The sequence below is a fragment of the Furipterus horrens genome, unplaced genomic scaffold (assembly GCF_987537825.1).
Source record: "Furipterus horrens unplaced genomic scaffold, mFurHor1.1.pri manual_scaffold_2, whole genome shotgun sequence".
Classification (NCBI taxonomy): domain Eukaryota; kingdom Metazoa; phylum Chordata; class Mammalia; order Chiroptera; family Furipteridae; genus Furipterus; species Furipterus horrens.
Genome location: NW_028327172.1, coordinates 322,499 through 347,157, shown reverse-complemented (window position 1 = coordinate 347,157; position 24,659 = coordinate 322,499). Strand labels below are relative to the sequence as shown.

Sequence of the window (24,659 nt, the reverse complement as noted above, 5' to 3'; positions counted from 1 at the left end):
GTCCCCTCAGCATAAAAGCGCCGGTTCCCTGCTAATCGGCGAGAGCAAACTTTCCGCGCCGGCGGCAGCTCCGGTTCCAGGTACGCAGGAACCCTGCTCACGCGGAGCCAGAGAGGCAACTCCTGGTTCGAGGTGGAGGCGGGGGTCGCCGAGCACGGGCTGGGGAAGGTCGGGACCAACCGGGATGTCCCAGCCTCGAAGGGGCGGACGGTTAGGTTTCGTTTTCCCACGACTCGCGGCTTCGCGGTTTCGCTTTCCCCGCGCCCTTCCCTCCAGCGGCGGCTCCCGTCCTGTCTCTGCAGGGTCTGGCCTGCGCACCCGCTAGGCCGGGACTCTGGCTCAACACCTGTGACTTCACGTGTGCGCGCCGCCACACCTGTACTCACACCATCGCCACCTTTGCCGAGGAACCCACGCCTGGGCAACGTCGTGGCCGTGAGCCCTCAGCCCACATCTGTGGTCCCCACGCCCATAACCACCGGGCCACACCGCTGTGGGCGCACAGGAGCAGCCCCTGCCTCACCGGTGGGGACACAGATTACCGTCCGTGAGCGCAGCCCCTGGCGACGGGAGCCATGGCCCTGGATCGTGAGAGGTGAGAGGCGGCCGCCTGCCCGCACCGGCCCCGCCGTGCCCGGCGCCGGGCCCCGCGCCCTGACCCTCTGGCTGCTCCGCCCGCAGGAGCGCCCCGCGCGTGCTCTTCGCAGACTGGCTTCTGGGCGAGGTCAGCAGCGGCCGCTACGAGGGCCTGCAGTGGCTGGACGCGGCCCGCACGCGCTTCCGCGTTCCCTGGAAGCACTTCGCGCGGAAGGACCTGGACGAGGCAGATTCCCGCATCTTCAAGGTGGGGCCCCAGCCAGCCCGGGTTGGGAGGGCCGGCCGGCCCTGCGCCCCCAGGCCCACACCCTAGCTTCCCTCCCCAGGCCTGGGCTGTGGCCCGCGGCAGGTGGCCGCCCAGCAAGGGCGCAGGCGACCCACCACCCGCCTCCGAGCACCGGCTCCGGGCCGGCTGGAAAACCAACTTCCGCTGCGCCCTGGAGAGCACGAAGCGTTTCGTGTTGCTGCGAGACAACTCGGGAGACCCCAGCGACCCGCACAAGGTGTTTGCGCTCAGATCTGAGGCAGGGTGCAGAGGTGAGCCACGGGGGAGCTGCAGGGCAGGGCAGGGCAGGGCAGGGCACTGGGGCTTTGCTCTGTCTGGGGCATCTACTGGGTCGGGTCTGTGGTTTTAAACCCGTGCGGGAGAGGGTGGTGCCGGGTTGAAGGCGGATGCGGGGAGGAGGCTGAGGGGGAATGTTGGGACCAGGGGAGGAGGGGCGGTGGGCCAGCTGGGTGTCTCGGGTCCCAGTGCAGCCCGCACCCCAATTCTCCCTCAGAAAGTCCAGGCATTAACCAGAGAGACAAGGCCCTTGAAGATGGCCCACCCTCGAGGGTAAGACCGCTCGGCCCTCCTGGCTCCTGGGTGGGGCTGCCACCTCGCACTGGGTGGGCGCTGCCTACGCTGGCACTGTCTTCCCTGCAGGGGGGGCCCCCTGGGCCACACCTGGCAGGAGGTGCAGGTTCGAGCCTGGGGCCTGGACCAGCCGGGCTGACCGCCGTGCCCTGCGCCCCTCCCCCTCTTGCGGGCGAGGCCGCCTGCGTGGAGGACCTCCTGCTCCAGGTCCTGCAGCAGAGCTGCCTGGAGGACCACCTGCAGGAAGCTGAAGCTGCACAGGTGGTGGATGCAGGCCCTCCAGAGGCTTCCGGTGAGGGGCCGTGCTGGATGGGGGTGCTCTGCCCTGGGGGGGCTCCACGCAAGGGGAGGGGAGGGCCGGCCAGCAAGCCCCGGGGTCCGGGCCCTGCAGAGGTGGTGCCGGCGGGGCTGAGCCAGGCCGCTGTCCTCTCCTCAGGCCCCGAGCTCACGCCCGCAGAGCTGTACCTTCCATGGGCTGCGGAGGTGGCCCCCAGCCCCAGGCCCCAGCCCCAGGCCCGGATGGCAGGTGCGAGCAGCCCGGTGCTGTGGGGGGGGGGGGGGGGCTGAAGGGCCAGGTGCCAGCTCAGGCCCTCCTCCCCTCGTGTGTCCAGCCCCAGAGACCTGGCAGCTCCCTGCAGAGGTGGAGGGCTGCACCAACGCCCCCCCGGGCACCTGCACCCCGGTGGCGGGGCCCCACGTGCAGGAGGAGCCCAGCCTGGGAGCCCTGCACGTGACCATCCTGTACAAGGGCCGCACGGTGCTGCAGGAGGTGGTGGGGCGCCCCCGCTGCGTGCTGCTGTACGGGCCCCCTGACCGAGCCCTCCAGGCCCCCGAGCCGCAGCTGGTGGCCTTCCCCAGCCCCGCCGAGCTCCCGGACCAGAAGCAGCTTCAGTACACCGAGACGCTGCTGCAGCACGTGGCCCCCGGCCTGCAGCTCGAGCTCCGAGGGTCTGGGCTGTGGGCCCGGCGCCTGGGCAAGTGTAAGGTCTACTGGGAGGTTGGCGGCCCCCTGGGTTCCGACAGCCCCTCGAGCCCCGCCCGCCTGCTGCAGAGGAACTGCGACACCCCCATCTTCGACTTCGGCGCCTTCTTCAGAGGTCAGTGATGCACTGTCCTGGGACTAAGCCCCCCAACCCCCGGCACCCCCTGCCCTCCCCCTCCATTCACCAGAGCCCCTTCCTGCAGAGCTGGTGGAATTCCGGGCTCGCCAGCGCAAGGGGTCCCCACACTACACCATCTACCTGGGCTTCGGGCAGGACCTGTCAGCGGGGAGGCCCAAGGAGAGGAGCCTGGTCCTGGTGAAGGTGAGGTGCAGGGTCCCATGCAGGGGCGGGGGGGGGGGGGGGGGGCACCCCAGCCCCACTCACTGTGCCCTGCCTGCAGCTGGAGCCCTGGCTGTGCCGGGTGTACGTGGAGGGCGTGCAGCGCGAAGGTGCATCCTCCCTGGACAGCAGCAACCTTGACCTCTGCCTGTCCAGTGTCAACAGCCTGTTTGAGGATCTGGAGCACTTCCTGGAGGGCTACCCGATGGAGGTGGAGCGGCAAGCCTAGGCCGCGGCCACCCTGACAACAGAGGACCCGGGGCTGCTGCTGGCGTTGAGCATCGTGATCGGGGTGAGGCCCCAGGCCTCCCACCTTCTGTCTTCACGTGAGGACACGCAGGCCACATGCTCTAGAGCCCACACTCCTCTCAGAGAACAGAGCGCCCCGGGCGGCTTGCTCTGGCCAGGAGTGCCCGGCATCCTGGCCTTCTACACCCGCCCCCACTGGGCTCTGCCCTGCCGGAGGCGCAGGACGGACCAAACACTTGAGCCGTTTTCTACAGAACGTCACCAGCAAAGGGGGGTGTCCTAAGAGACAGGCAGCCCCTCTGCGCTCCCAGGCCCCTTCAGCAAAGCATTCACTGTTCAAGTACTGAGTCCACTAACAAGTTTCTAAAGATAATTTGTTTCTGATAAATTAGAACACAATGAAACAGTGTATCTATAATATACATACAAAAAAGTCCAATTTAAACTGAGCAGGACAGTTGCACAGACCACGAGTGATCACAGGACCCCAAGTCTTCTGCTTCCGCCGCTCCCCACAGCCCTGGTGGGGGCCCGGATGGCAGCCCTGGGGCATTGTGCACGGCACGGCACGGCACGGCCTCAGCCCTCGGCGCCCTGGGCAGCGGGGTCCTCGCCGGCCTCCGGCCTCCGGTGCCTGCGCATGTGCCTGTACTTGTCCACGTAGGCCTTCACCAGGTTGCCCACCTTGACAGGGTTGATCTCCCCGCTCTTGCTGTGGCAGATCTGGGGGGAGCGGCACAGTTACCCGGAGGACCTTTCACACCCACTCAGGGCTCTGCCCATCTCCCAAGGGCCATGGAGGGTCCCACCAAGATGGTCAGATGCCTCAGGGTGGTGGTGTCCTCTACGATAACGAGGACAGTCCTGACCCCCAACACCCACAAGCACCGCGCTGCCCTGGCCACGTGACCTGGGGCCAGGGCACCTGCTTCTGCCCAGACCCCTGGAAGCCGTGTCAGCGGGACAATGCGGCCCTGCAGGCCACCCACCTTCTGCACGGCCTTCCGGAGAATGTCCTTGTACTCCTCCTTCGTCACCTCCCTCTTCTGGTAGAAAGGCTTAATGGCCAGCTTTACCTCCTCCACCGCCCGCTCCTGCATGTGCAGCTTCTTCATGTACTAGGGGTGAGGGCACGCGTGAGCGCCCCGTGTGTGGGGCTGCGCAGCCTCGGGGCCCTTTGGAGAGAGGCCCATGCTCCCCGCCGCCCGCCAGCCACCCAGAGGGAGGGTAAGACTCACCTCCTCGTTCTTGGCTTTCTCCGTGGCCGGCCGGGGTGCGGCCGACCCATCCTCTGAGTTGTTGGTGGCAGCAGCATGGCCAGCCGGCTCCGAAGCTATGGTCAGGCTGGTGGGCACTGGGGCCGGGCTTGATGCCACCCCACAAGCAGCCAGGGGAAGGCTCCCCTGCAGGGTGAACTGGACCGTGGGCTGGCTGACTGGTGCATAGGGCAGGATACTCGTGGGCAGAGCCAGGGTGGGAGGCAGGTTGGGGCTAAAAACCTGGGCGAGAACATAGCCCACTAGGTGCAGCAGCCCCACGCCCCTTCTGGGGCACTGAGAGCCGTGAGGCTGCCACCCCGGCCCCCATGGCCCAAGGGCAGGGTCACCTCCCTGTGGCCCAGGCACCCACCTGAGAGAGCTCCGTGTTGGGGAAGCCAGGTGCTGGGAGCAGGTAACCCAGAGCGGGGGGCTCAGGGAAGGGTGCCTGCTGGGCGTCCACCACAGGGCCCCGGTCTTCGGGGTCCCAGGCCTCCTCCCGGGACAGCTGTGACCTGTGAAGCGGCGTTCCTGAGGGCAACACAGGGGAGGTGGGTGCTGGCAGCCGCCCCAGAAAATCCCAGATGCATCCCAGCAACGAGGGCCACAGGCTGCACTGCAGCCACCTCCCCGGTCAGGGCCTGCCAGGCCGGGCACCCAAGGGAGCGGATCCTGTGGTGGCCACGCCGCGCCGCCCCAGCCCACCCCGAGGGCCGCAGGAGCACCCAACTCACGCAGGCCTCTGTCCTCGGCCAGGGCGCCGCCTGCCGCCCCCTGCAGGTTCCAGGTGACTCTCTTCACTGGGGCTTTCGCCCGCGGCACAGAGGCCTGACAGGGGCCTTCCTCCTGCCCCACGGGCGCCCCACCCGCGGCCTGGCCTCCCAGGGTGCCGGGCGCTGCGGCCTTGGCCTGGTCCTGCTGGAAGGAGGCCTTCTCTTGGGGACCCTCTGCCCAGGGTGGGGGCTGCACAGCATCTTCACTGTGGACATGCGGCACCTCCCTCTTGAGCTCCGCCCCGGCCAGGCTGGCATCCCGCTGCTGGCTGATGGGGGGCAGAGCCGGGTGGGGCGGGAAGCCCCTCTCTGGGGAGGAGTCCGTGCTCTCCGGGGACGGGGGCGAGCTCATGTCGTCCAGCTGCGTGAGGATGCCTTCACTGGAGAAGTCTTCGAAGACATGTCCTGCCTCGACGGAGTCGCCATAGTCCAGGTCCTCGGGCACACACTCGGCTGGCACCTCGGAGACTGAGGCGGCCTGCGAGGCGGCCTGGCCCGGCTCCGCCCCTTCTGACCAGGCCTCTGCTCCTGCCACAGCTGGCAGCCCGGCCGGGGGCTCCCTGCCTGGCTTCGGCTCCCCCTGGGGAGGAGTTGCCGGGGAAGCCTCCTTCACGGGCAACTTCCTCTCCAGGGAGTGGGAGCGGGAGCGGGAGCGGGGCCGAGGCCGCTTCTCTCGGGAACGGGGCCGCCGATGCTCCCGGGACCTGTGCTCTGTGCTGGGAGACCTAGACCTGTGCTTCCTCCTCTCGCGGGAGCCCCGCCTGTCCCGGGGCCGCTCGTGGCTCCTCCCCCTGGGGTGGCGGGGCCTCCGGACGCGCTCTAGGCTGCTGGGGGGAGAGCACCCCCTCCCCTGAGACCTGGACCCTGACCGCCGCCTCTTCTTCCTCCTGCTCTCCCTGTGCTCATGGGAGGAGCTGCCAGGGCTGCCTGAACGGGACCGGGACCGCCGCCGGCCTCGGCCCCAGGAGTCCCTCTTCCTCTCCCTGCCCTTGTCCTTGGCCTTCTTCCGCTTGGCTCGCTCCAGGCTGCTGGAACGGTCGCTGGAAGACCTCTGGCCCCTGACCTTGGGCCGGTGCTTCTTGGTGTGGTCCTCACCCATGGGTGGTGACGCAGACCTGGAACTCCTGTCTCCAGAGCGGGAGCCGGAGTGGGTGCCTGAGCGGGTACCCCTGTGCTCCTGGGCAGTGGCCTGCTTCCTTCCGTCCTTCCTCCTGCCACGGGAGCTGGACGTGGAGCGGGAGCGGGGCCGCAGCTCCACGATTCTGTGGGTGCTCATGGGCAGGGCGTCCGGCTCTGCCACAGTCACACAGGTCACCGTCCGCTCTTCAGAGCCAAAGAAGGTGCTGCAGGGTGGCTGGTCCTCGTCCTCCCAGGGTTCCAGCTGGGACGGGGATGGCCTCTGCACCCGGGGGGCTGAGCCTGGGCCTCGGGCAGGCTCCTCCTCCTCACCCAGCTCGTCGGCAGGTCCCTCGCCCCCGAGCTGCAGCCCGCGGGAGGAAGGCCCCCAGGAGGGCTCGGGCTCCGTCCCAAAGGCGGCCTCCACTGTGTAGGAGGTGACACAGCGCACGGTCTGCGAGGGCGGGGTCCGGGGGCTGCCCACGGAGATGGTGCGGGTGATCTCCGAGGGCAGGAGACCGGAGCCCAGGCGCTCGGGGCTGCTGCCTGCGGAGCTGGAGTCGGAGCCTGTGGGGTCGAATGGGTCATATATCTCGCTCTTGAGATGCTTCGTCTTCCTGAGGGAGAAGAGGGGTGAGGGGTTCTCTTTCCTCTGCACCTTGTTTTCGACAGGCCGGAACGTGTGGCAGAAGCCGGGGTTTGAGAGTCTGCTGGAATTTGCTGTATTCCCAGGAATATTGATCCGGAAGCTCTCGAAGGTTGAGCTGCCAGCTTTCCCCCGGGAGGGTCCCAGTGGCATGGGGGACTGGGCACTGCCCCCGGAGTGCACGCCAGGCTCCTGCGGGCCCCTGCTGCGGGGCTCGCCCTCTGCCCGGGTGCCGAGGCCAGGCTGCCCGGGGCCCTCCCTGCCCGTCAGCCGGCTGATGCAGGAGCTGGGGATCTCGACGGGCTGCCCTCCAGAGGGGGCCGGGGCCGAGTCCGTCCGCCCGCTGCTGTCCCTTCTTATCTTTGGTATCCTGGGGAGCTCGGAGATGTCCATTCTCCTAGGAGCTGGTTTTGGGGCCCTTCCTGGTACTGCACTCTTGGCCAGCAAACCAGAGCCACTGTTTGATACCTTAGACGTGAATCTAAGGGGCACAACATGCTTACTGTCGCCACCAACGCGAGGGTGGTCCTGTTGTTTCAAGCCTGGACTGTTCACATTTGACACGTTCCGGGTCTGGCCCGACCGAGGGGTCACAGAGGAGCCCAGCCTCACTGACGCCCCTGAAGTGAGCGCAGGGGTGCGGGCGGGGGTGGGCCTGCGTTGGCAGTGCGCCCCCAGGCTTCCCGGGCACCCTGGGCATGGTGCTGGGGGCTGCAGGCCGTCCCCAGGCCCAGGGCCTTCTTTCTCTCGGGACGAACCAGCAGAGTCTCGTGGGAAAGAGACAGGTGCTAGAAGACAGAAAGGCAACAGCAGTTGGGTCCCACCCCTTCCTCAGAAGTTTAATGGCTTGTTTCCCGTTTACCGAAGCGACTTGGTGTTCAGGGGTGCATCTGAAGTTCCCCTACATGCCCCCCAGGCAGTCAGTCCCATGGCAGGTGCGGGGCGCTATTTGCGATTGGGACGCACCTGCACCAGCTCCAGAACCTTCCACAGGGGTTGGGTGGCAGGGCAGCCCACTGCCACTGCCCCATCCATCACTGGCTGCCCCGTTCCGTGACCAGCCCAGCCCACCCCCAAACCTGCCAAAACCCAGATCTGGGGGTGCTCTGCGAGGCTGGCTCCAGGGCTGAGCACACGTGCCAGCCACAGACGGCCAAGGAGCCTGTGACTCCCTCACCAGCTACAGCGTCTGCTTGTCAGCTCTGAACGGTAGGTGGAGGGAACACCCACAGACGCTGCCCTCCCTTCCACTTTCTGGGTGGGAAGCGCATCGCTGCGGCGTGCGGGAGCCGCCTCACCTGCGCGCTTCGCACTGAGGGAGCCGTCACGGTGGATGGTGATGTCGGCGCTGTCCATCAGCAGCAGGCTCTGGCCCGAGAGGATGCTGCCCAGCAGGTCCGGCACCGGGGCCTCGTTCACATCCGGCTCGGGCGCCGTGGCAGGAATGCTCCTCCTGCAGCACAGACCAGGCCTTGCCACCACTGCCACCACGCCCGGCCCCCACGGGAGGAAATCAGGGTGTGTGGGGTGCAACCAGCTGATGGCACCAAGAGGCTGGAGCATCTACCGATTTTGTGAGCTCAGTAGTTCTGTTTCCCCAGAGGCTCAAACATTAGAAGAGGTCTGGCCAGAAGCACAGCCCAGCAGCTGGCCCCGCTGGGGGGCCCTGCAGCAGACTCGGGGGCGGCCCGGCCACCCCTATGCCCTCGCCTCCCCACCCAGGAGCGCAGGGGAGAGGCCTCGAATGTCCCAGCACCTGGGGGGTAGAGCTCCGCCCAGGACTACTGCCCCTGCCGCCCAGACACACCTGGAGAGCCCCACGGAGACGGGCCTGGCCACGGGCTGGTGCGACCGTAGGGCTGAGTGGGACAGCACCCTCCTCTTGACACTCAGTGGGGAAGAAGGGCTGGTGGACGGCTCCTCACTGCTGGAGGGAGGTCACAGGCCAGAGGGGGCTGGTGACCCATGCCCGAGGCCCCGGGGACAGTGCCCGGCACAACGGGCTGAGGCTGCCCCACACAGCAGACTTCCCTCCAGGGTGGGGGTGAGCGTGAGGGAGGCCTTTCTGCACCCCACCCCCGGGGCTGCTGTGGGGCAGGAAGCGCCACAGACGGGCGGTGTGCCCCCTGCCCTCAGGGAGGAGGGAGGGGACAGCTGCTCCCAACTCTGCACATGGCGTCTGCACAGCACGGTCTCCCTGCAGTCACCTGTCAATAGGGTCCAGCTCAGAGGGGTCTCCAAATATAGAGAGAGAAGCGGCCCCGATGTCTGCACGCATCAGCCCCAGGGAGGGGTCCGCAGGCTTGTACACGGACGGGATGCAGGCCCCACGGGTCGGCCTCCGGAGGCCCAGCGTCCGCGCGATGCGACAGCGGGCTGTGACTGCGTTCTGAACCACAGAAACAAGGACCACCATCAGTGAGGCCGAAATCGGCTGGGTGTGAACTGCAGCCGAGGCCATGCGAGACCAGAGCCTCAGGCTTCACCCCAGAGCCAACAGTGCCGAGCACCAGACACGGGTGAGGAAGTGAACCACGCACTGATGACAGCCACCAATGAGCGGGCACCGAAGGCACGGCACTCCCAGCACGGTGGTCCCAGGAGGCCGTGGCTGGGGCTCAGACCCAGACTCAGACCCAGGACTGGAAGAGGGAGCCAGGTCGCAGGGCGGGAGGGGGTGGCCCATGTGAAGCTGCAACTTTGACTTTGACTCGCTCCAGAGTCTTCCACGTCACAATGACATACGTTTTCATGAACGTCTGCACTGCAGGACTGACCCTCAGGGGGTGACAGTGACGCCTGTGACCATGACCGGGAGCGCAGGTTCACACGCAGATGCCTGCGCTGATATCTCACACGTTAAACGCTCCAGGGTCACAGTGAGGAGGGAGCACTTCACAAAAGGGCCACACGGCAGCAGCTCAGACACACGGAGGGGCACTCGCAGGCCCGTGATGGGACTGGGCACCTGGGGCTCTGTCAAGACGAGACAGCTCTGCCCTGGAGGACCGCTGTGTGGTGGGCGCTGCCCCCTCCACGCACCCCCTCAGCCCCCGTAACAGGTGACAGAGAGCCTCCCGACGAGCCAGGGGCCTTGGTCTGTGCCCTGGGCCCCGCAGGTGCTAGGACCTGGGTCCCAGACTGGCACACAGCCCCTCAGGCCCCGCGGCCCCGGAGGGCCCTGGGAACGCCTCGGCCCGGCCCCGGCTCCGACGTGCTGCAGGAACGCCCACCTCGCTGTAAGCGTCTGACCCACGGAGGAGAGGCCCAGACCCCAGCACCTCCCACGGGGGAAGAGACCAGCTTCACCGTCACCTTCCTCCCTTTTCTCCTCCGCGTGCGGCCCTGGCGTCGCCTGCTTCTCACGGCCGGTCTGGACTGGGTTTTCTTCCTTCCCCGCACTTTCTTCCGTCTCCCTACAAACGACATCGAGGGCCTGTGCCTCACCGTGCGTGCCTGCGGCATCCCCTCCAGGGTGCGGCCACACACCGCCAGGCCCAGCATGGGGACAACCACATACAGCCTGGGGTCTTCAGTGAAAAACAAGCTGCAGTCTGAAACCCTGGTGTCGCTGGGGGGCGGGGGGGGGGGTGCGCACGGCAAGGGGTGTGTGACTCGGGTCCCCTGGGCTGCATGGAGCCCACGCTGAGGACCAGGACAGACGTCCCCGTCACGAAGCAGTTAAATTAGGAGAAACAAAGCCTGACAGAAGAGAGCACAGCGAGGAGGGGCCCAGCGCTGGGCCCGCGGAGGGGTCGCCCCAGGGATGTGGGGACACGTCACCTCGGCACATCCCCAGTGAAACGCACCCGGGGCTCAGCCCTGACCAGCTGCCTTGGGGCTGCCATGGCCTGGCTCAGGGGGACAGGCCGGCCCTCTGGGTGCCTGAACCCAAGACACCACTGCCCCCGAGAGGCACACGGGCCTGGGCACGCAGGCAGGGGCTCCAGGGAAGACGGCACCTGGCGCCCGGGGCCTGCCGTCAGAGCACGCGCCGTCCTCTGAGCCTGAGCTCACAAAGGCGCAGAGCCCTGTGTGGTCGCTGCGGGGGGTGGGGGTGGGGGTGGGGGTGGTGGGGCGCGCACCAGCGCAGAGGCCCTGAGGTCTGCAAACCGGACACAGACCCGGGCGTGGAAACACCCCAGAGCCAGGCGGCTGGGCAGCGGCTGGTGCAGCTCAGCCCCCTTCACGGTCCCAGCGTGTCTACGGACCGACCGCGCTCAGACGCAAACAGCCCCCTGACAAGGCAAACGCAAACCAACCCTGTGGGCCTCCAGGCTCCGAGCCCCAGGCTGCAGACAGGCAGGGGCTGTCCAGAGGTGCAGTGGGCACAGCGGACTGGGGATACTCAGGACAAAAGACCCCTACAACCCAGAGGGCACGGCCAGCAGCCAAGAGGACCTTCCTGGGCTCTGGATTCAAGTAAGCTATTTTCAGGATTCTGTGCCCAGCCCCTGCGGCTGGGGCTCAGTGGTCTAAGTGTCTTCCCACAAACCAAAAGGTCGCAGGTTCGATTCCCAGCCAGGGCACAGGCCTGGGTTGTGGGCTAGGTCCCCAGTTGGGGGCGTGTGAGAGGCCACTACACATGGATGTTTCTCTCCCTCTTTCTCTCTCCCTTCCCCTCTAAAAATAAAAAATGTACATATTTAAAAAACAAAAAACAAATGAGGTGCAACCAAGAGAGCTTCTCCGTCACCTCAGCTCAGGTGAGGCCACACCCTGGGCTGGACAGCCCTCAGGGACAAAGGGCCGTGCCTGAGGTTTCGCCCAGAGACTGTTCTCCGGTCACGGTGGGGAGCGCGTGAGAGGCACGCGGCAGGGCTGGGAGGCGGCTTCCGGATGTCAGAGAAAGGACCCATGACAGGTGACACCAGAGGAGAAAGCCCCGCAGCGCTGGGCTCTGAGCCAAACACCAGTGTGGCCCGAGGACAATGTCCTGCTCGGTCTGCTGGAAAGGCCACAACACCGAGCGCCGGCCGCCAGAGCTCAGCGCGCCCGAGTCCCCGCCCCCACGGCAAGGCCCACGAGGGCACCCGCTCAGCACGTCCCACGGCACCCACAGCACGGGCTCGCTGCACCACCCGGGGTGCTGGTGGGAGCAGTACGCGGACGTGCCCGCCCGCCGTGTGCCGTGTGCATGGCGCCGTCTTCCCTCCCAGGCACCACAACGCCACCCAGATGCCATTGACAGGTGGTGCCACACGCACACAGACGATTCCTTCGCAGTAACTGGATTTCAGCCTCCCCCCCCAGGCTGCAGTCACTGTGGGGCGAGGGCCAGGTGCACACACGATGTCCTCACGCCTGTTTTCGAGGCTTGACAACAGACCGCTCACCCGAGCACCGGGAGGCTGTGGGCGTGTCCACGCCTGCAGCACGTCTGTCAGGGTGATTTGTAAAAGCCCAGGTGACCCCCCGAGTCAAAGAGGAACCTGTGCGCCCATGTGCATTCAAAACACACGCGAAGGGGCGGGCACCGCAGCCCGGAGCCGCAGGACAATGGAGCTACGCAGGGAGCACAGCAGTGTCCGCGAGGCGGCGCTGGGGGAGCCCGGTGAGAGCGGCCGCCACTGGCTGCACCGCTCCTCCCAGGACGTCCCCGTTATTACCAGGGAGGAGGAACTGACGGGATGGGACACAGACAGGACAAGGACAGTTGGAGAGCACGGGAAGTGCAGACACTGAACCCCAGGGCTGCGCCGCACAAGCCACCCGGGCTCCGGACTGCGCTCTCAGGTCCTGCACGCGGGGGCGCCTGAGCGTACGTGACACGGGGCGCTCAAAGCTGAACCACACCCAACCCCCTGGCAGGGGCTCCTGCAGGAACCCAAGGGAACTGGTGCAGACCAGTTCCTGTGCCATCAGGGACACACGCCACAGCCACAGCCCCCACGCCCAGCCCTACCTGCTTTCCTCCTGCGTTTGGCGGGCACCCGCGGCGTCGTGGGGCGCTGATACACGGCGGTGCTCAGGCCAGAGGCGACGGCCTCAATGGTCTCATCCAGCAGAGAAGACAGCAGGTACCTCGGGACGCGCTGCGCGGCAGGAGAGGTGCTGGTGGGCACAGGGGCTGCCAGGCTCGCCCCACACCACCTGCCCCAGTGAGGAGCCCAGGCAGCGCCCCCGTGGGACACACACACACCGCCTGGGCCCACCCCTTCCAGCGGGCATCACCCTCTCACCCCCAGGAGACCAAATGCAGGGGCTTCCCCAGGACAGGGACCCCAGCAGGACCTGCCTAGGGGGGAAGGGAAGCCTCCCAAGAAGCAGGTGCCAGGACAGAACAGAGGATGAGGGGGGCCAGGCAGGCGTGGAGCCAACAGGGCTCCCAGAAGGAGGGTGCAGGAGCCCCACGGCCACGTCACCACGCAAGCCGAGCCCCACAGGGAACACGGGCAAAAGTCCAGGGTGTCAGGAGGGACTGCAGGAGTCTGCTCTGGCACCCAGTGGTGGCAGAGGCGCTGTGACGAGGGGACTAGGCCCAAGTGACCCCCAGTCTCCCCCCCACCCCCAGCCTGACTGCCTCCTGTGGGCGGACCCCCGATGGCGCGGTCAGCTTGTCCTAGAGCCGTGTGGCGTCTCGGACCTGGAGCGGGAGTGCTCACCTGGACGTTCCGGGCCGTGGACATGCGGTTCCGGTTCACGGTGGCTCGGACTCGCTCACTCTGCCGCGTCCGGGCGATGGCCCGGGTCTGCCCCGCGCGAGGCCGCAGCCGGCTGGTGGGGGGCACCACGTCGGCCAGGAGCAGGGAGACCTCCTCCTCGGTCACAGCGTCCGTGTCTTGGAAGAAGGGAGACGCTGGGCTACTGTGCAGCCAGGGCCCCCACGCCCACCAAGACGTGCCCGACGGCACCAGGCCCTGACGCCCCACTCTGGGTGAGGTGGCGCTACCTGCAGGAGGGGCAGCGGCTCCGGGGCCGGCACAGTCCGGACAGAACCACTCGTCCACTGGCACCTCCTGGAGAGGGGGATCCAGACACTCCATGTGGTACCTGGAGGGGCAGAGGCTCAGTCAGACGAGGGCCCCGGCGCCACAGCCGCGACTGGGCGCAGGCCGCCTGCGTGGAGACAGGGCCTCTGGGGAGGGAGCAGGGTTAGACAAGGCCATGGAGCCATCCCCGGAGGCACCTCGGCTCAGTGCTGCTCTCAACAGGCTCCGGGGCTCACGCGGGGGCCCAGGGCGGCCAGCACCCCGCCCCGCCCCAGGCACGGCACCCGCAACCCCGCCTGCTCAGACTGCAGCTCCCGTGTGACCAGACAACTCCTCCCACCCCGGGGTCCCAGAGGTCCGGAGGGTCCCGTCTCCCTGGCAAATGAACACCTTCAATTTTAAAAGCATCGGAAGTGGACAGACGAGCGAAGGGCCCTGGTGTGCTCTGTGTTTACAGGGGCCGATGCTGTTTTTCGATGAGCAAGGGAATATCTTGGACTTGTGATTTTGAAGCGGAAGCAATTGCTGTAAGAATTCCTTGCAGACCGCAGTCACTAAACTCCAGAGCGTCTAGAAGCCTATGCGTCACAGTACGTCGGGGTTTACCTGTCTCGTCTGTTCAGTAACTCGAGCACGTAAAAATGAAACCAGTACGTTAGCTTACGCTTCACTTTACAGTACTGAAAAAACTTAAAAGACGTAAAAATCCCCAAGAGTTACTATTGGTTACTAAGATCAAAAACAGATCTTGATGTAAAAAACGAACAGAATTAAGAATTACAGCCTTAATTTAAAAGCTAAGGAGAAACCTTGGCTTTCTGAGTCCAGAGCTCCAACGGCCTCCGCCAGTCACCGGAGCCCCGCAGGCCACCGGCAGCCCAGTCTGGCGTCAGCAGTGGCCGGGGAGGGGCGGGCGGGGGCCGCAGAGACAGCGCTGGTGACAAGGGCCGAGCGAAAAGGACGCTGAGCCACCCTCGGGCCCCGGGCCCCCCACTGCTCAGCCGCCTGCTCACTCTCCGTCAGCAAGCAGTCCCAAAGCGCAGCGATGGCCGGAGGGTGTGCTGGACGCTCGGGTCTGCAGGACCCAGGCCCCACTGCCGTCCTCCAGACGCGCGGCGAGCCCGTGCTGCGGGCGGCCAGCGGCAGAGGCGGCAGCTCTGAGGAACCCCAAAGGCAAAGGTCACCAGGTTGAGGGAACTGTCACAAAGCCCGGCCGCGAGCGGCGACTCCTGAGAGAGGGGAGGGAAGACAAGACACCCAGCCCAAGGGGCCGCAGCGGAGCCTGGGCAGGGGCCCTGGAGCAAATGGGCGCGTCCCCCAGGGCCACTCCTGGCCACTGGGGCTCCAGCGTTCCCGCCTCTTGCTTCACAGCCCAGCCCTCAAATCTACTACTTGTTGCCCCAGAGAAAGTTCCAGATCCACCCGCCTCCCTGGACTCTTCCACTGCCTCTAGGGGTACGTGCCCCAAAGCAATGGTTTGCACAGTTGCTTCACAGCAGACAGATTCTTGAGGGGTACAGGGACCCCGCGGACGTGCGGGGAGGCCTGACTTAACTAAGGGTGACAGGAAGGGCGCCAGGGCCGCAGGCAGCCGAGGGACCGGGCCGGGAGGCGGGCTGGCGGGCTTGGCAGAAGGGGTCTGGCCCAGACCCGCCCTTGACGCCAGCCAGCACCGTCCCCGCTGGTCGAGCTTCCTGGCCTTTTCCTTGCCCGCACGCGCGAGGAGCAGCTCAGCAGGCGCCTCAGCGCGCTTCCGGGGCCAGCGGACGGGATAAATGGCGACAATGAAAGGGTGTGTGGGTCTGCTGGTTACTGACCGAGGTCCCCAAACCCCGGGCCAGCAGACGGGCGTGGCCCCTAGCAGCCGCACCCCACGGCTCACAGGCTGACACCTGCAGGGCAGTGACCCGGGACGCCCTGCCCCTCTGGCTCCAGGAGGGGGCGCCGCGCTTACCCGGCGTCACAGCTGTCACAGAGGAGCAGGCGGTCCTCCCGGTCACTGCGGCCGCACACCTCACAGAAGGTCGGGTCCTCCTCCTCCTCCTCCTCCTGCTCCTCTCTGGCCCGGGCACTGTCCACCGGGATCTGCAGGCGGAAGGCGCGCTGCTCACACGGCCCACGAGGCCCACGCAGAGTCTGCACAGCCGGACGGCGCGTGCGGGCGACCCGGAGCCGCTCCCTCGGCTCCCTCAGACTGACCCGAGGCTTGGTGGCCCCACGCGCAGAGACTTGAGCGTTTTGTGATCATTTCCAAACAGTTCACCAAGAAAACGGATTCAACAGCAGGAGGCCCCCCCCGCAGAGGCTGCGCCCCACGCCCGCCGGCGACAGCGAGAGCAGGAGATTGGCCTTCAGACAGCAGGCGCTAACCTCTCAGAAACGGTCCCATCATCCAAGACGTGGCAACGCGGCTCCACACACTAAGTCACAGTGGGGCACTGAGAGCCCCTCCTCCGTCACAGGTCTCAGGGGCGCGATTACTCAGGCCCCGTCCTGGGCAAGGTCTGTGGACACGGCCCCCACCCACCACCTGGGGTCCCGGGGCCTCCCCACCGGCACGCGGCTGGGCTCTTCCTTCTCTCCAGCACACCAAGATGTGTCTCGTGGACTCTCGCCCCCCGCACCTCCCGTCACACACGGAGTGAGAGCTCACGTCCCCACACACATCGACAGATTCTCCAGGCTGCCCAAGGCCCAGACCCGGGGGCAGGGGCCACAGTCAGCAGAACCCAAGCGGCCACCTGCAGCGCAGGCCCCGAGAGGACGCAGACTCAGCAGAAACCAGGCAACGCGCCCAAGCCCCGGGCACTGGCGGCTTTGTGTACTTCGCAGACGAAAAGGTCTGGCCCCGGCTGGTGTGGCTCAGTGGACTGAGCACCGGACTGCAAACCAAAGGGCCTCCGGTTCGATTCCCGGTCAGGGCACAGGCCTGGGTTGTGGGCCAGGTCCCCAGTTGAGGGCACGTGAGGGGCAACCGCACATCAACGTTTCTCTCCCTCTCTTTCTCCCACCTTTTCCCACTCTCTAAAAATAAATAGGTAAAAACCTTAATAATAAAGATGATGTGTAGAGGCCCTTCTGAAAAGCAGAAAAACAATTCAAAACCTGGTCCCTAGAGAACGGGCCTCCTCCCCAGGCCTGGCTGCACCTGCACGTCCCTCAGCAGCAGCAGCACGGCCCGAGAGGGGCCCTGAGGTGTGGAAGCGGCGCGTGGGCGCCAAGAGGGGGCCCGGGAGGCTGCCGCCTGCCGCACCCCCCCCAAGCCCACACAGCTGGAGACAGGGCGGCACTCCCAGCCCCCGCTGCCCGCTTACACCTGCGGACGGCATTTTGGTGGCTTTGCAAACAGCACGCGACCAGTGCCCACTTGTGTCAGGAAAGCAGCTTTGCAAGCATGTTTCCCACGAGACAGGAACCGTGTAATGAACACACTGGGGGGGCCGCCCCACAGCGCCCACACTCACCTTTTTCAGGACCTTCCCACCAAACTGAGCTCGAATACAAATGCACTTAAATGTAGTTCGGTCGACGGGACAGGAATTGGCGTTCTGCAAGGAGGAGAAGCTCGTCAGGGCCCGTACCGTTGCGGCCACCACTACCACCACAGTCGGGGCGAAGCACGCCCCCAGAACGTCACAAACGCCTTCATGCTGCAAACCCAGCAGCTCCCGTGCGCCAGGCCCTGTACTGAGCTGCTGGGGACGCAGCCGTGGGGAAGTGACCAAGCACCAACCCGCGTGTCTGCGCCCAGCACGTCCACAGGCAGACGCGCGCGGGCGCAGAGCACAGGGCATGAGGCACAGGGTGCGGGCCATGGGCACCTCCTCTCCATGAGGCCTCTGCCAGGGCTGCCCCGAGACTGCTCTACATTTCTTAGCAAATCCTGAGGGCTCCGCTCATCGGGGACGCTGCCAACGCCCTCCTGCCTCCCGAACAGGGTTTGCCCCGTGGATTCTCCGTGTTCAGCTGCCTTCTTTACCGGGCACGTTGTACAGCAAAATGCACTCATTTACCTTGAGGGTATTCCCCCACGCGCCCCAGGATCTGGGCACCTCTGGCCCCACAGCACAGGGCTGGGGCTGCACCTTAGGCAGCTGTGCGGCCCGTTCCTGAGCTGGCGCTGGTGTAGGTGGGAAAGCAGAGCTGCCGCGCATGCTGGGGACGTGCCAGCTGTCCCCACCGGGTCCTTCCTCTCGCTGGCTCCTGGGTTCCCAGGGCGCTCATCGTGGGTGGATGGATTACACCCACAACCAGCTGAGAAGCCCAGGACCGTGCTCTTCCCCACGCGCAGTGGGCCCCGCCTCCCATGGGAGCCTCCAGGGCGCTGTGCTGTGCTGCGTTCACTGTCTGTCTGCGGATCTGTCCCTTGACCGTCCATGACCCTTGTCAGCAGGACCTCCCTCACCTGCGTTCTCTGGGTAGTTGGCAGAGAAATCCTCTCTTTCCACCTGGGAGGCCATTTGGCCATGTGTGTGGGGTGAGCTGCCCTGACCTGTCACGCACAGGCTTACAGCAGACCCCCTCCCTCTGTGACATGCAGTGCCACCATCTCCAGGATGGCCACCTTCCTGCGGCCCGGTATCTGCTCCTACACCAGTGCCACCACCACAGCCGGTGGACTGCAGATCAGGACGTAGCTCCCCTCTGGCAGCTCCTGGCACGTCCCTCCTCGCCCGCAGGTACCGCCCAGCCCACCCGCGCCAGCACCCGCCTGAGCCTGCATCGCTTGCTCCCGGTCATCCTAGAAAAGCTCTTGAAACATCTTTTCACGACTTCCTCCTAAGTGCACCGTGACTAAATCTTTGAGCCTTGTGTCCGCCGAGTTTAGCATTCCAACACTTCCCAGGTCAAGTGCCTGTCCTGGTGCAGACAGACAGCAAGCACCCTGTCACGCCCTGGAGTGAAGGGAAGGCTCTGCCTGCTCAAAACCCAGGCACCGATCCTGGCCCGGGCTGCAGGTCCACTTCCACAGAACAGGACACACGGGATACACAGCAAGCCATCAGCCAGCAGGCACAGGGGCCTCGCAGATGGCATGAGTGACATCTCTGTCCTGGGTGACTGTACAGGGACGCTTCTGAGCTGCTGGGGAACACGGAGAGCAGGGCTGGGTGTTGAGGCTACCCTGCCACGGCCACTCTCGCTGGGTCACCCGGCGCTGCTGGGCTCAGTGACCTCCCGTGCCCTTGGGGGCAGAAAGAAAGGCAGAGGCAGCAGGACAGTGGTCAGCACGCGTAGGGAGGGCCCGCTGCTCATCCTTGGCTAGTCTATGCCTTTGACCTGCTCAGACGGCCACGTCTAAGATAGAGGAGGGCTGCCGCTCCCCAAGCTCACTAGGAGACACACTGTGTGTTTCTGGTAAACAGCCCCGTCAGTTTCAGGACAGTCCCCTCCCCTGTAGGTCACCACCGGCAGTGCTCTTGTCCCACCTCCTCTGCAGTGCGCAGCCCGCGGCCCCTGTGGCCACTGCAGGGCAGGGCGGGCCCAGTAGGGGGCCAGCCACAGGCCAGCCCCGCCTCCTGGGAGCGAGGACCCCGGAGCGCGGCCGCCTCACCTTGGACCACTCCACGATGCAGTCGAGGCAGAAGTAGTGGGAGCAGTTCTCCGGGGTCCCCACCACCTGGTCACTGAAAGTGTTGAGACAAATCGGGCAGCTCTCAGAATCGTCATCTGAATGCCATGCGCCCCCGGCCTCCAGCAGCCCCCAGGGTTTTGTTGTCGCCACTGTTTCCACGTCAGTGTCGGTGTCGTCCGCGGTGGCGCCTTCAGAGCCTTGGGAAAGAGGAGACGTGCCTCCGTGAGCTGGAGCTGTGGACGCCAGCAGTGGCAGCCACTCAGGACAGCGGGTTCCCAAGTCCCACACTGGAGGGACCGACCGTCCAGCTGGCCTGCTGGGTGTGACTGTCACTGGGCACCTCACCTACAGCTACTTTCAAGACAAGGGACTCGGCCCTGGCTAAGCAGCCACAGCAGCCCAAGGCCAACACCCCTCCCCCCGCCCCGCAGAATCAGACCCCAGGGCGCAGGGCCGCCAGGGCCAGACCACGTCTCCATGACCGGTTAACTGCCCAGGCCGGCGGCTCCCAACGGGGGGCGCACCCCCGACCCCTCCTCGAGACGCGGTGTGCAGGAGCTGTCTGCCTCAGCTAAGCTGCCCTCGGCGAGCTGCGCCGCCCCCCACTCTGCAGTGAGGGCAGCACACGTTCCTGACCAGACGATCTGGCCACGGGCGCGCTGGCCGGTGTCTGAGAGGCCTGGAGGCTGCGGCTCCACCAGCAGAAGCGCACGACGACACTCCTGGTTGAACACGGCACGGTCAGCGGGTGTTTAGTGTTCTGTCCTTGCCAAACTCTCCAGAAACACACGCACAGGTGCACGTGGACGGAGAACACACCCGCCCCAAGACCCGCCAGCCCAGGCCCCGGGAGTGCGGCTGCTGCCCGGGACCCCGCTGTCCGGCGGCACAGCATCACCGCACGGCCCCGCCTCGCAGGCGAGCTCTCCCACAGCGCTTCCCCTGGGTCCGCAGCAGGGTGGTCCCCACCGGGCAGCCAGCCAGAAACAGGGCCGCGGCCCTGCGCCACAAGGACCTGAACTCTGCCGGCAAGCGATGCCCTGGAGGACCACCCAGGGCCCTAGGGGGAAGCCAAGGACCCCGGACCCCAGGAGGCCAGCTGGGTGAGACCGAGCAGAGGACCACTGACCCACAGAACAGGCACTGGGCGGCCCTACGCTGCCACATCCGGGGTCCCTTGTTACACGGCAAGAGAAGAGGAGGAGGACGGGCTGTCCCCGGTTCTGGACGACGGGAAGTGGAAAGCGGAGCAACAGCTCGCCTAGCCAGCCCCCAGCTTTCCCGCCACAGAGGGTAGGAGCAGGCGGAGGCCGACGGAGCTCTGCAGGCTCCAAGCTGAAGGGAAGGCGGAGGGTCGGCCACCTGAGGGCCGCCAGCCCCTCTGCAGCCCCTCGGACCACAGCACAAGGCCTCCGGCGCCTGACTGTGACCACCATGAGCAAGAGCAGATGAAGGCGCCCACGGGTGCACGAGGCCCTGCGCCACCGCCTCTCGCCCTTTCCCAGGAGCTGCAGCTCACGGGGCCCCACTGACGAGGCAGCCAGCCTGGCGTGACAGCGGGCGGTGGGCTGGGACCCCAGCGCCGACGAGGGCATGGCGCCCATGATGACCACACTGGGAGGACGGAGCGCAGTGGGCCGGGATCCACAGGGCCCTGGACACGCGTGTGCACACGCAGGGCTGAGAGCAGAAGGGAAGTCCCGCCATCTCCTCTTCCGTGCCAAGGCCTCCACGGACAACATCCGACGTAGAATCTCAGCAAACAGCAACACAAGTGATTCCCAAGAACAGGAGGACAGGAAAACTAACAGGCGGAGCAGGTGGAGCTCCCATGGGAGGCCCCTCCCGGCACCTGCCTCCACTCCCCACACGCTTCAGACACGGGTGGGGCAGGAACAAGCGGGCACACGGAGTCTCACAAACCCTCGGCTTCACCTGCTGCCTCCTCGGAGCCTCCCCTGCCCAGGGCTCTCCTCCCCTCCGCGTGCCGTGCGCCCGGCCTCCTTCCCTCCTGGGCACGGGCCGTGGCCCTGGGCCTGCTGCCCCGCCACAGCCCTCTGCCCCCAGCCCACACCCGCCACTGCCCCTTCAGACCGCCGCTGAGACCTGCCTTTCTCTGGAAACTTCTCCTCCCCACCCCAGGGCCACTGAGCTCCTCCCCCCTCTGCTGACACCTGTTCACAGCAGGTGGCATCTGTCACCCGGGACCACCGCTGCTTCTTTATGCCGCTGTCTTGCTGCGGGGGCGTGGGCTCAGGGACTGCATGGACCCCAGACGGGCCGGCTTCCATCCTCCTCCAGCCCCGGGCCCCAATCCTCTGGATGGAACAGGCCCTCAAACCTTTTCTCAAGGCATGAACTGTCAGCACCTTACGTCCTCTGCCTTCAGCCACGTCCACGCCAAGCGCCCGTGCCTGAGACGTGCTAAGGGGAGCCCCTGCCCAGCACAGACGCAGGAAGCACGTGGAGAAGCCACGTCTGTGACCTGCGCGCCCGGGCCAGAATCTCACGGGCTAACTCTGGAAAAGCACGCCGCACTGACGGACCCTGTGCCGGTCCCGCTCCCGCACCAGCACGGTCCCCAACGCAAGGGCTGCCCTCTGGGACGTCCCAGCACTGACAGGCCACGCAGGTGCTTCAGGCACGTGCGCCTCCTGGTGACGGCCACGTCAGGAGAGCGGAGGGCAACAACCCGCAGGGTCCAACGCCCGCTGCCGGCAAAGGCCGAGTGTGCCCCCCTCCAGGGAAGGGACAGAGCTGGGCCGGGACAGGGCGGTCCACCCTGGGGACGTGGCAGGCCGCGCAGCAGCCAGGGTGGCTGGCAGATGGCACCCCAAGCGTACCCAGAGCTGACAGCCCGGTGCTCAGGCGGCCAGTCTCCCTTTCCAGCAACAGTCCCGGCACCGCCGCCGTCTACCCACGCAGATGTGCTGCGAATTCCGACTAAAGGCGTGTCGCCCGCACGCGCCCGCCCTCTCAGGGCTCTGGGCTACAGGCACGAAGGGGCAGAGGCCGGAGCTGCCAAGCTGCCGAGCACCGGGTCCCGGCCGGGGCCTGGGCCACGGTGGGCTCGGTCCTGGGGAACCCACCAGGACCCATGGCCTGGAGGGCGGGTGCCGGGCCCTCTGCTCACTCCGCCAGGAGTGGAGCGGCCGCCCCCTCCTGGGAACAGCCTGGTCCCGCTGCTCCACGGTCTTGCACATTTCAACCCAATGCCCTCACCAGAGAAGAGACCGAGCAAATCATGCCATCAAACCAAAAGGGAGTGTTTCGACAAAGTGAGCCACCGCCCCAGCGGAAGCGGGGAATGCGCCGCAGGGACTGGCCCACGAGACCTGCTCGGCCAAGGGTCCCCCCAGCATCACAGCCCTTTAGCTGGCCAGAGCAGGGAGGGCAACAACGCCAGTTAGGACACCTGAGAACCAGCTGTCCCCGCACAGCGAGAGGAGACACCGGGAGACCGCTCCCACGGCAGCATGCTCACCAGATCCGTCTTCCAGGTCCCCCTCATCTTCCTCGTCGGTGCCATCGCTGAGCTCACTGCCCGTGTCCTCCTCAGAGCCCCCACTGTCACCGTCACTGCTTTCTCCTAGACCAAAACAGGCAAGCACACATGCCCGGAGGAGTCAGCACCGAGGCAGGAAGGGGGCCGGAGCCGGTGCAGACGCACAGAGGTGTGCAGAAGGCAGGAGCCGCGGGGCAGGCAGTGGCTGCCGGGGAGGGCGGGGGGCGGGGGGCAGGTATAGGGGAAGCAGAACCTTTTTGCTCTGTTTACATCTGTGCTGCTTGCATTAAAAATAAGGCAGAAGGACACACCACTTCTACCACTGAGAAGCAGAGGATCGTCTTTGTTTCAAAGACTGAAGGACGCAGACATCACCTAAACCACCAGCAGAAGGGAACTCAGCCTTCCCAGAGCCGGCACCATGGTGGAAACACGGCAACGCAGCCTCTGGGGAGCGGGCAGGGGCGGGGGGCTCACCAGCATCACCAGCCGGGGCGGCAGCGCCGAGTGCCGGGTGGGCGTCTGGCCCTGGGCTGTGGTCCACAAGCTCGTCCAGGCTGTCGTCATCCATGGCTGGACATTGGCGTTCAGTCTGAAAGAAAACAGTCGAGTGACTCCCCACTGTGCCAGGCTGCAAAGCTCCCCTCGGAAAGAACGGCAGGCACTCCGCGCCCACTCCAGCCCCGTGACACGCATCCCTCTGCAGGACAGGAAGGCCGTGCCGGGAGGGACAACACACACAAAGCCCCCCAACGCTGTGCACGCCACGGAAGACCGAGTCTTAGCCACAGAGTGATACCCAGTCAGATCTCACTGAGCACAAACCCAGCTCAGCCTCAGACGGGCAGGCTCCGTTCGGGTGAAACGCTTTATCAGGAGCAGGGCTTTCGAGAGAGGAGCTCACCAGGAAGGCCTTGGGGACAAGCAGGGCACTGTCCCGACAGGCCCCTCTGCTCACCTGTCCCCCCGGGGGCCGTGTGCAATATCCGCCCCCAAACATCATGGAGCAGGGCTTGGGCTCCGCCTCCCAGAGTCATGTCCCCCTGTCCTGGGCTCCTGCTCTCCAGTGGGGACACATGTCCTATCCACTCAGCAAGGCCACTGCACAAACAGCAGACACGCACAAATGGCCTCAACATCCTCCGCCAGGGCTGCCCACCCTGGTCCCCATGAAGGCTCCTTTCTCATCGGTGCTCCTCGTCCTCATCCCGGGCCACCCTCAGAGGAACGCGACAGGGGAGACAGGCCCCACCCCCGGGCGCAGAGTACTTCCCAAGTCCAGCCTCCACAGTCAGAGCAACTGGGACCCACAAGAGACCAGAAGGCGGAAGAGCAAAGTGAGCACCCGGGGAAGGTGGGCTTGGCCAGCGGCATGTCCAGGAGCCAGGCAAGGCTGTCCTCCTCGGACCCCACAAGCAGGAAACCAGGACTGGGGCATCACCAGCAGGTGCTGCCGGGACAAGCCCCCATTCTGGGGCCAGGGCTGACCTAGACCCTGGCGCCTCACTTCCCAAATCCCCAGACTCCAGGACGCCAGCAAGGCAGACTCGCTGGGTGAAACTGGTAGCTGCCACACGTTGCTAGGAGCTGACACAGTCACCCCAGCGGGGATTCTGTGGACTTGCTAATGCCATAAGCCCAATGCCCTGAACTCAGACACCCTACACCGGTTCCACTCGTCAAGGGTCTAAACCCCTAAGGCCCAGTGCCTCAGCAACAATGCAGGACCCCGCCTGTCCTGCACCCTCGTCCCAGCCATGACACCTGCTGGAGATGCACACACAGGCATGACAGGGTCACAGCCCACCCAGGGCTGAGGCCTAGTCCCGAGG

At 66.0% G+C, this 24,659-nt stretch overlaps 2 protein-coding genes across 2 annotated transcripts; one reads left to right on the top strand and one right to left on the bottom strand.

Annotated features, from left to right (window-relative positions):
• Window positions 1-11: 11 nt before the first annotated feature.
• On the top strand, window positions 12-3,397 carry IRF7 (interferon regulatory factor 7). The gene is made up of 10 exons (XM_090292516.1): window positions 12-80; window positions 303-595; window positions 682-844; window positions 924-1,134; window positions 1,377-1,432; window positions 1,523-1,745; window positions 1,890-1,979; window positions 2,065-2,550; window positions 2,639-2,757; window positions 2,837-3,397. The coding sequence occupies exons 2-10, from the start codon at window positions 576-578 to the stop codon at window positions 3,002-3,004; spliced, it is 1,536 nt and encodes a 511-aa protein (XP_090148642.1). The 5' UTR covers window positions 12-80; window positions 303-575; the 3' UTR covers window positions 3,005-3,397.
• A 198-nt stretch (window positions 3,398-3,595) lies between these two features.
• PHRF1 (PHD and ring finger domains 1) lies at window positions 3,596-23,804 on the bottom strand. Its single transcript, XM_090292478.1, has 18 exons — window positions 23,786-23,804; window positions 23,305-23,419; window positions 22,807-22,911; window positions 19,302-19,540; window positions 17,212-17,295; window positions 15,702-15,832; window positions 13,708-13,808; window positions 13,421-13,596; window positions 12,721-12,850; window positions 10,131-10,231; window positions 9,023-9,204; window positions 8,623-8,742; window positions 8,114-8,268; window positions 5,015-7,603; window positions 4,654-4,811; window positions 4,263-4,523; window positions 4,014-4,142; window positions 3,596-3,747 (listed from the first exon to the last, which is right to left on the bottom strand). The coding sequence occupies exons 2-18, from the start codon at window positions 23,396-23,398 to the stop codon at window positions 3,604-3,606; spliced, it is 4,899 nt and encodes a 1,632-aa protein (XP_090148604.1). The 5' UTR covers window positions 23,399-23,419; window positions 23,786-23,804; the 3' UTR covers window positions 3,596-3,603.
• Between the last annotated feature and the right edge of the window lie 855 nt (window positions 23,805-24,659).

Excerpts from the sequence above, each read along its gene's own strand:
- IRF7 (XM_090292516.1), top strand. The coding sequence starts at position 576 with ATGGCCCTGGATCGTGAGAG. Across the intron at positions 596-681 it reads ATGGCCCTGGATCGTGAGAG|GAGCGCCCCGCGCGTGCTCT; the intron begins GTGAGAGGCGGC and ends CTCCGCCCGCAG. Across the intron at positions 1,135-1,376 it reads ATCTGAGGCAGGGTGCAGAG|AAAGTCCAGGCATTAACCAG; the intron begins GTGAGCCACGGG and ends ATTCTCCCTCAG.
- PHRF1 (XM_090292478.1), bottom strand. The coding sequence starts at position 23,398 with ATGGATGACGACAGCCTGGACGAGCTTGTGGACCACAGCCCAGGGCCA. Across the intron at positions 8,743-9,022 it reads GAGCTGGACCCTATTGACAG|CAGTGAGGAGCCGTCCACCA; the intron begins GTGACTGCAGGG and ends ACCTCCCTCCAG. Across the intron at positions 3,748-4,013 it reads TCCGGAAGGCCGTGCAGAAG|ATCTGCCACAGCAAGAGCGG; the intron begins GTGGGTGGCCTG and ends CGCTCCCCCCAG.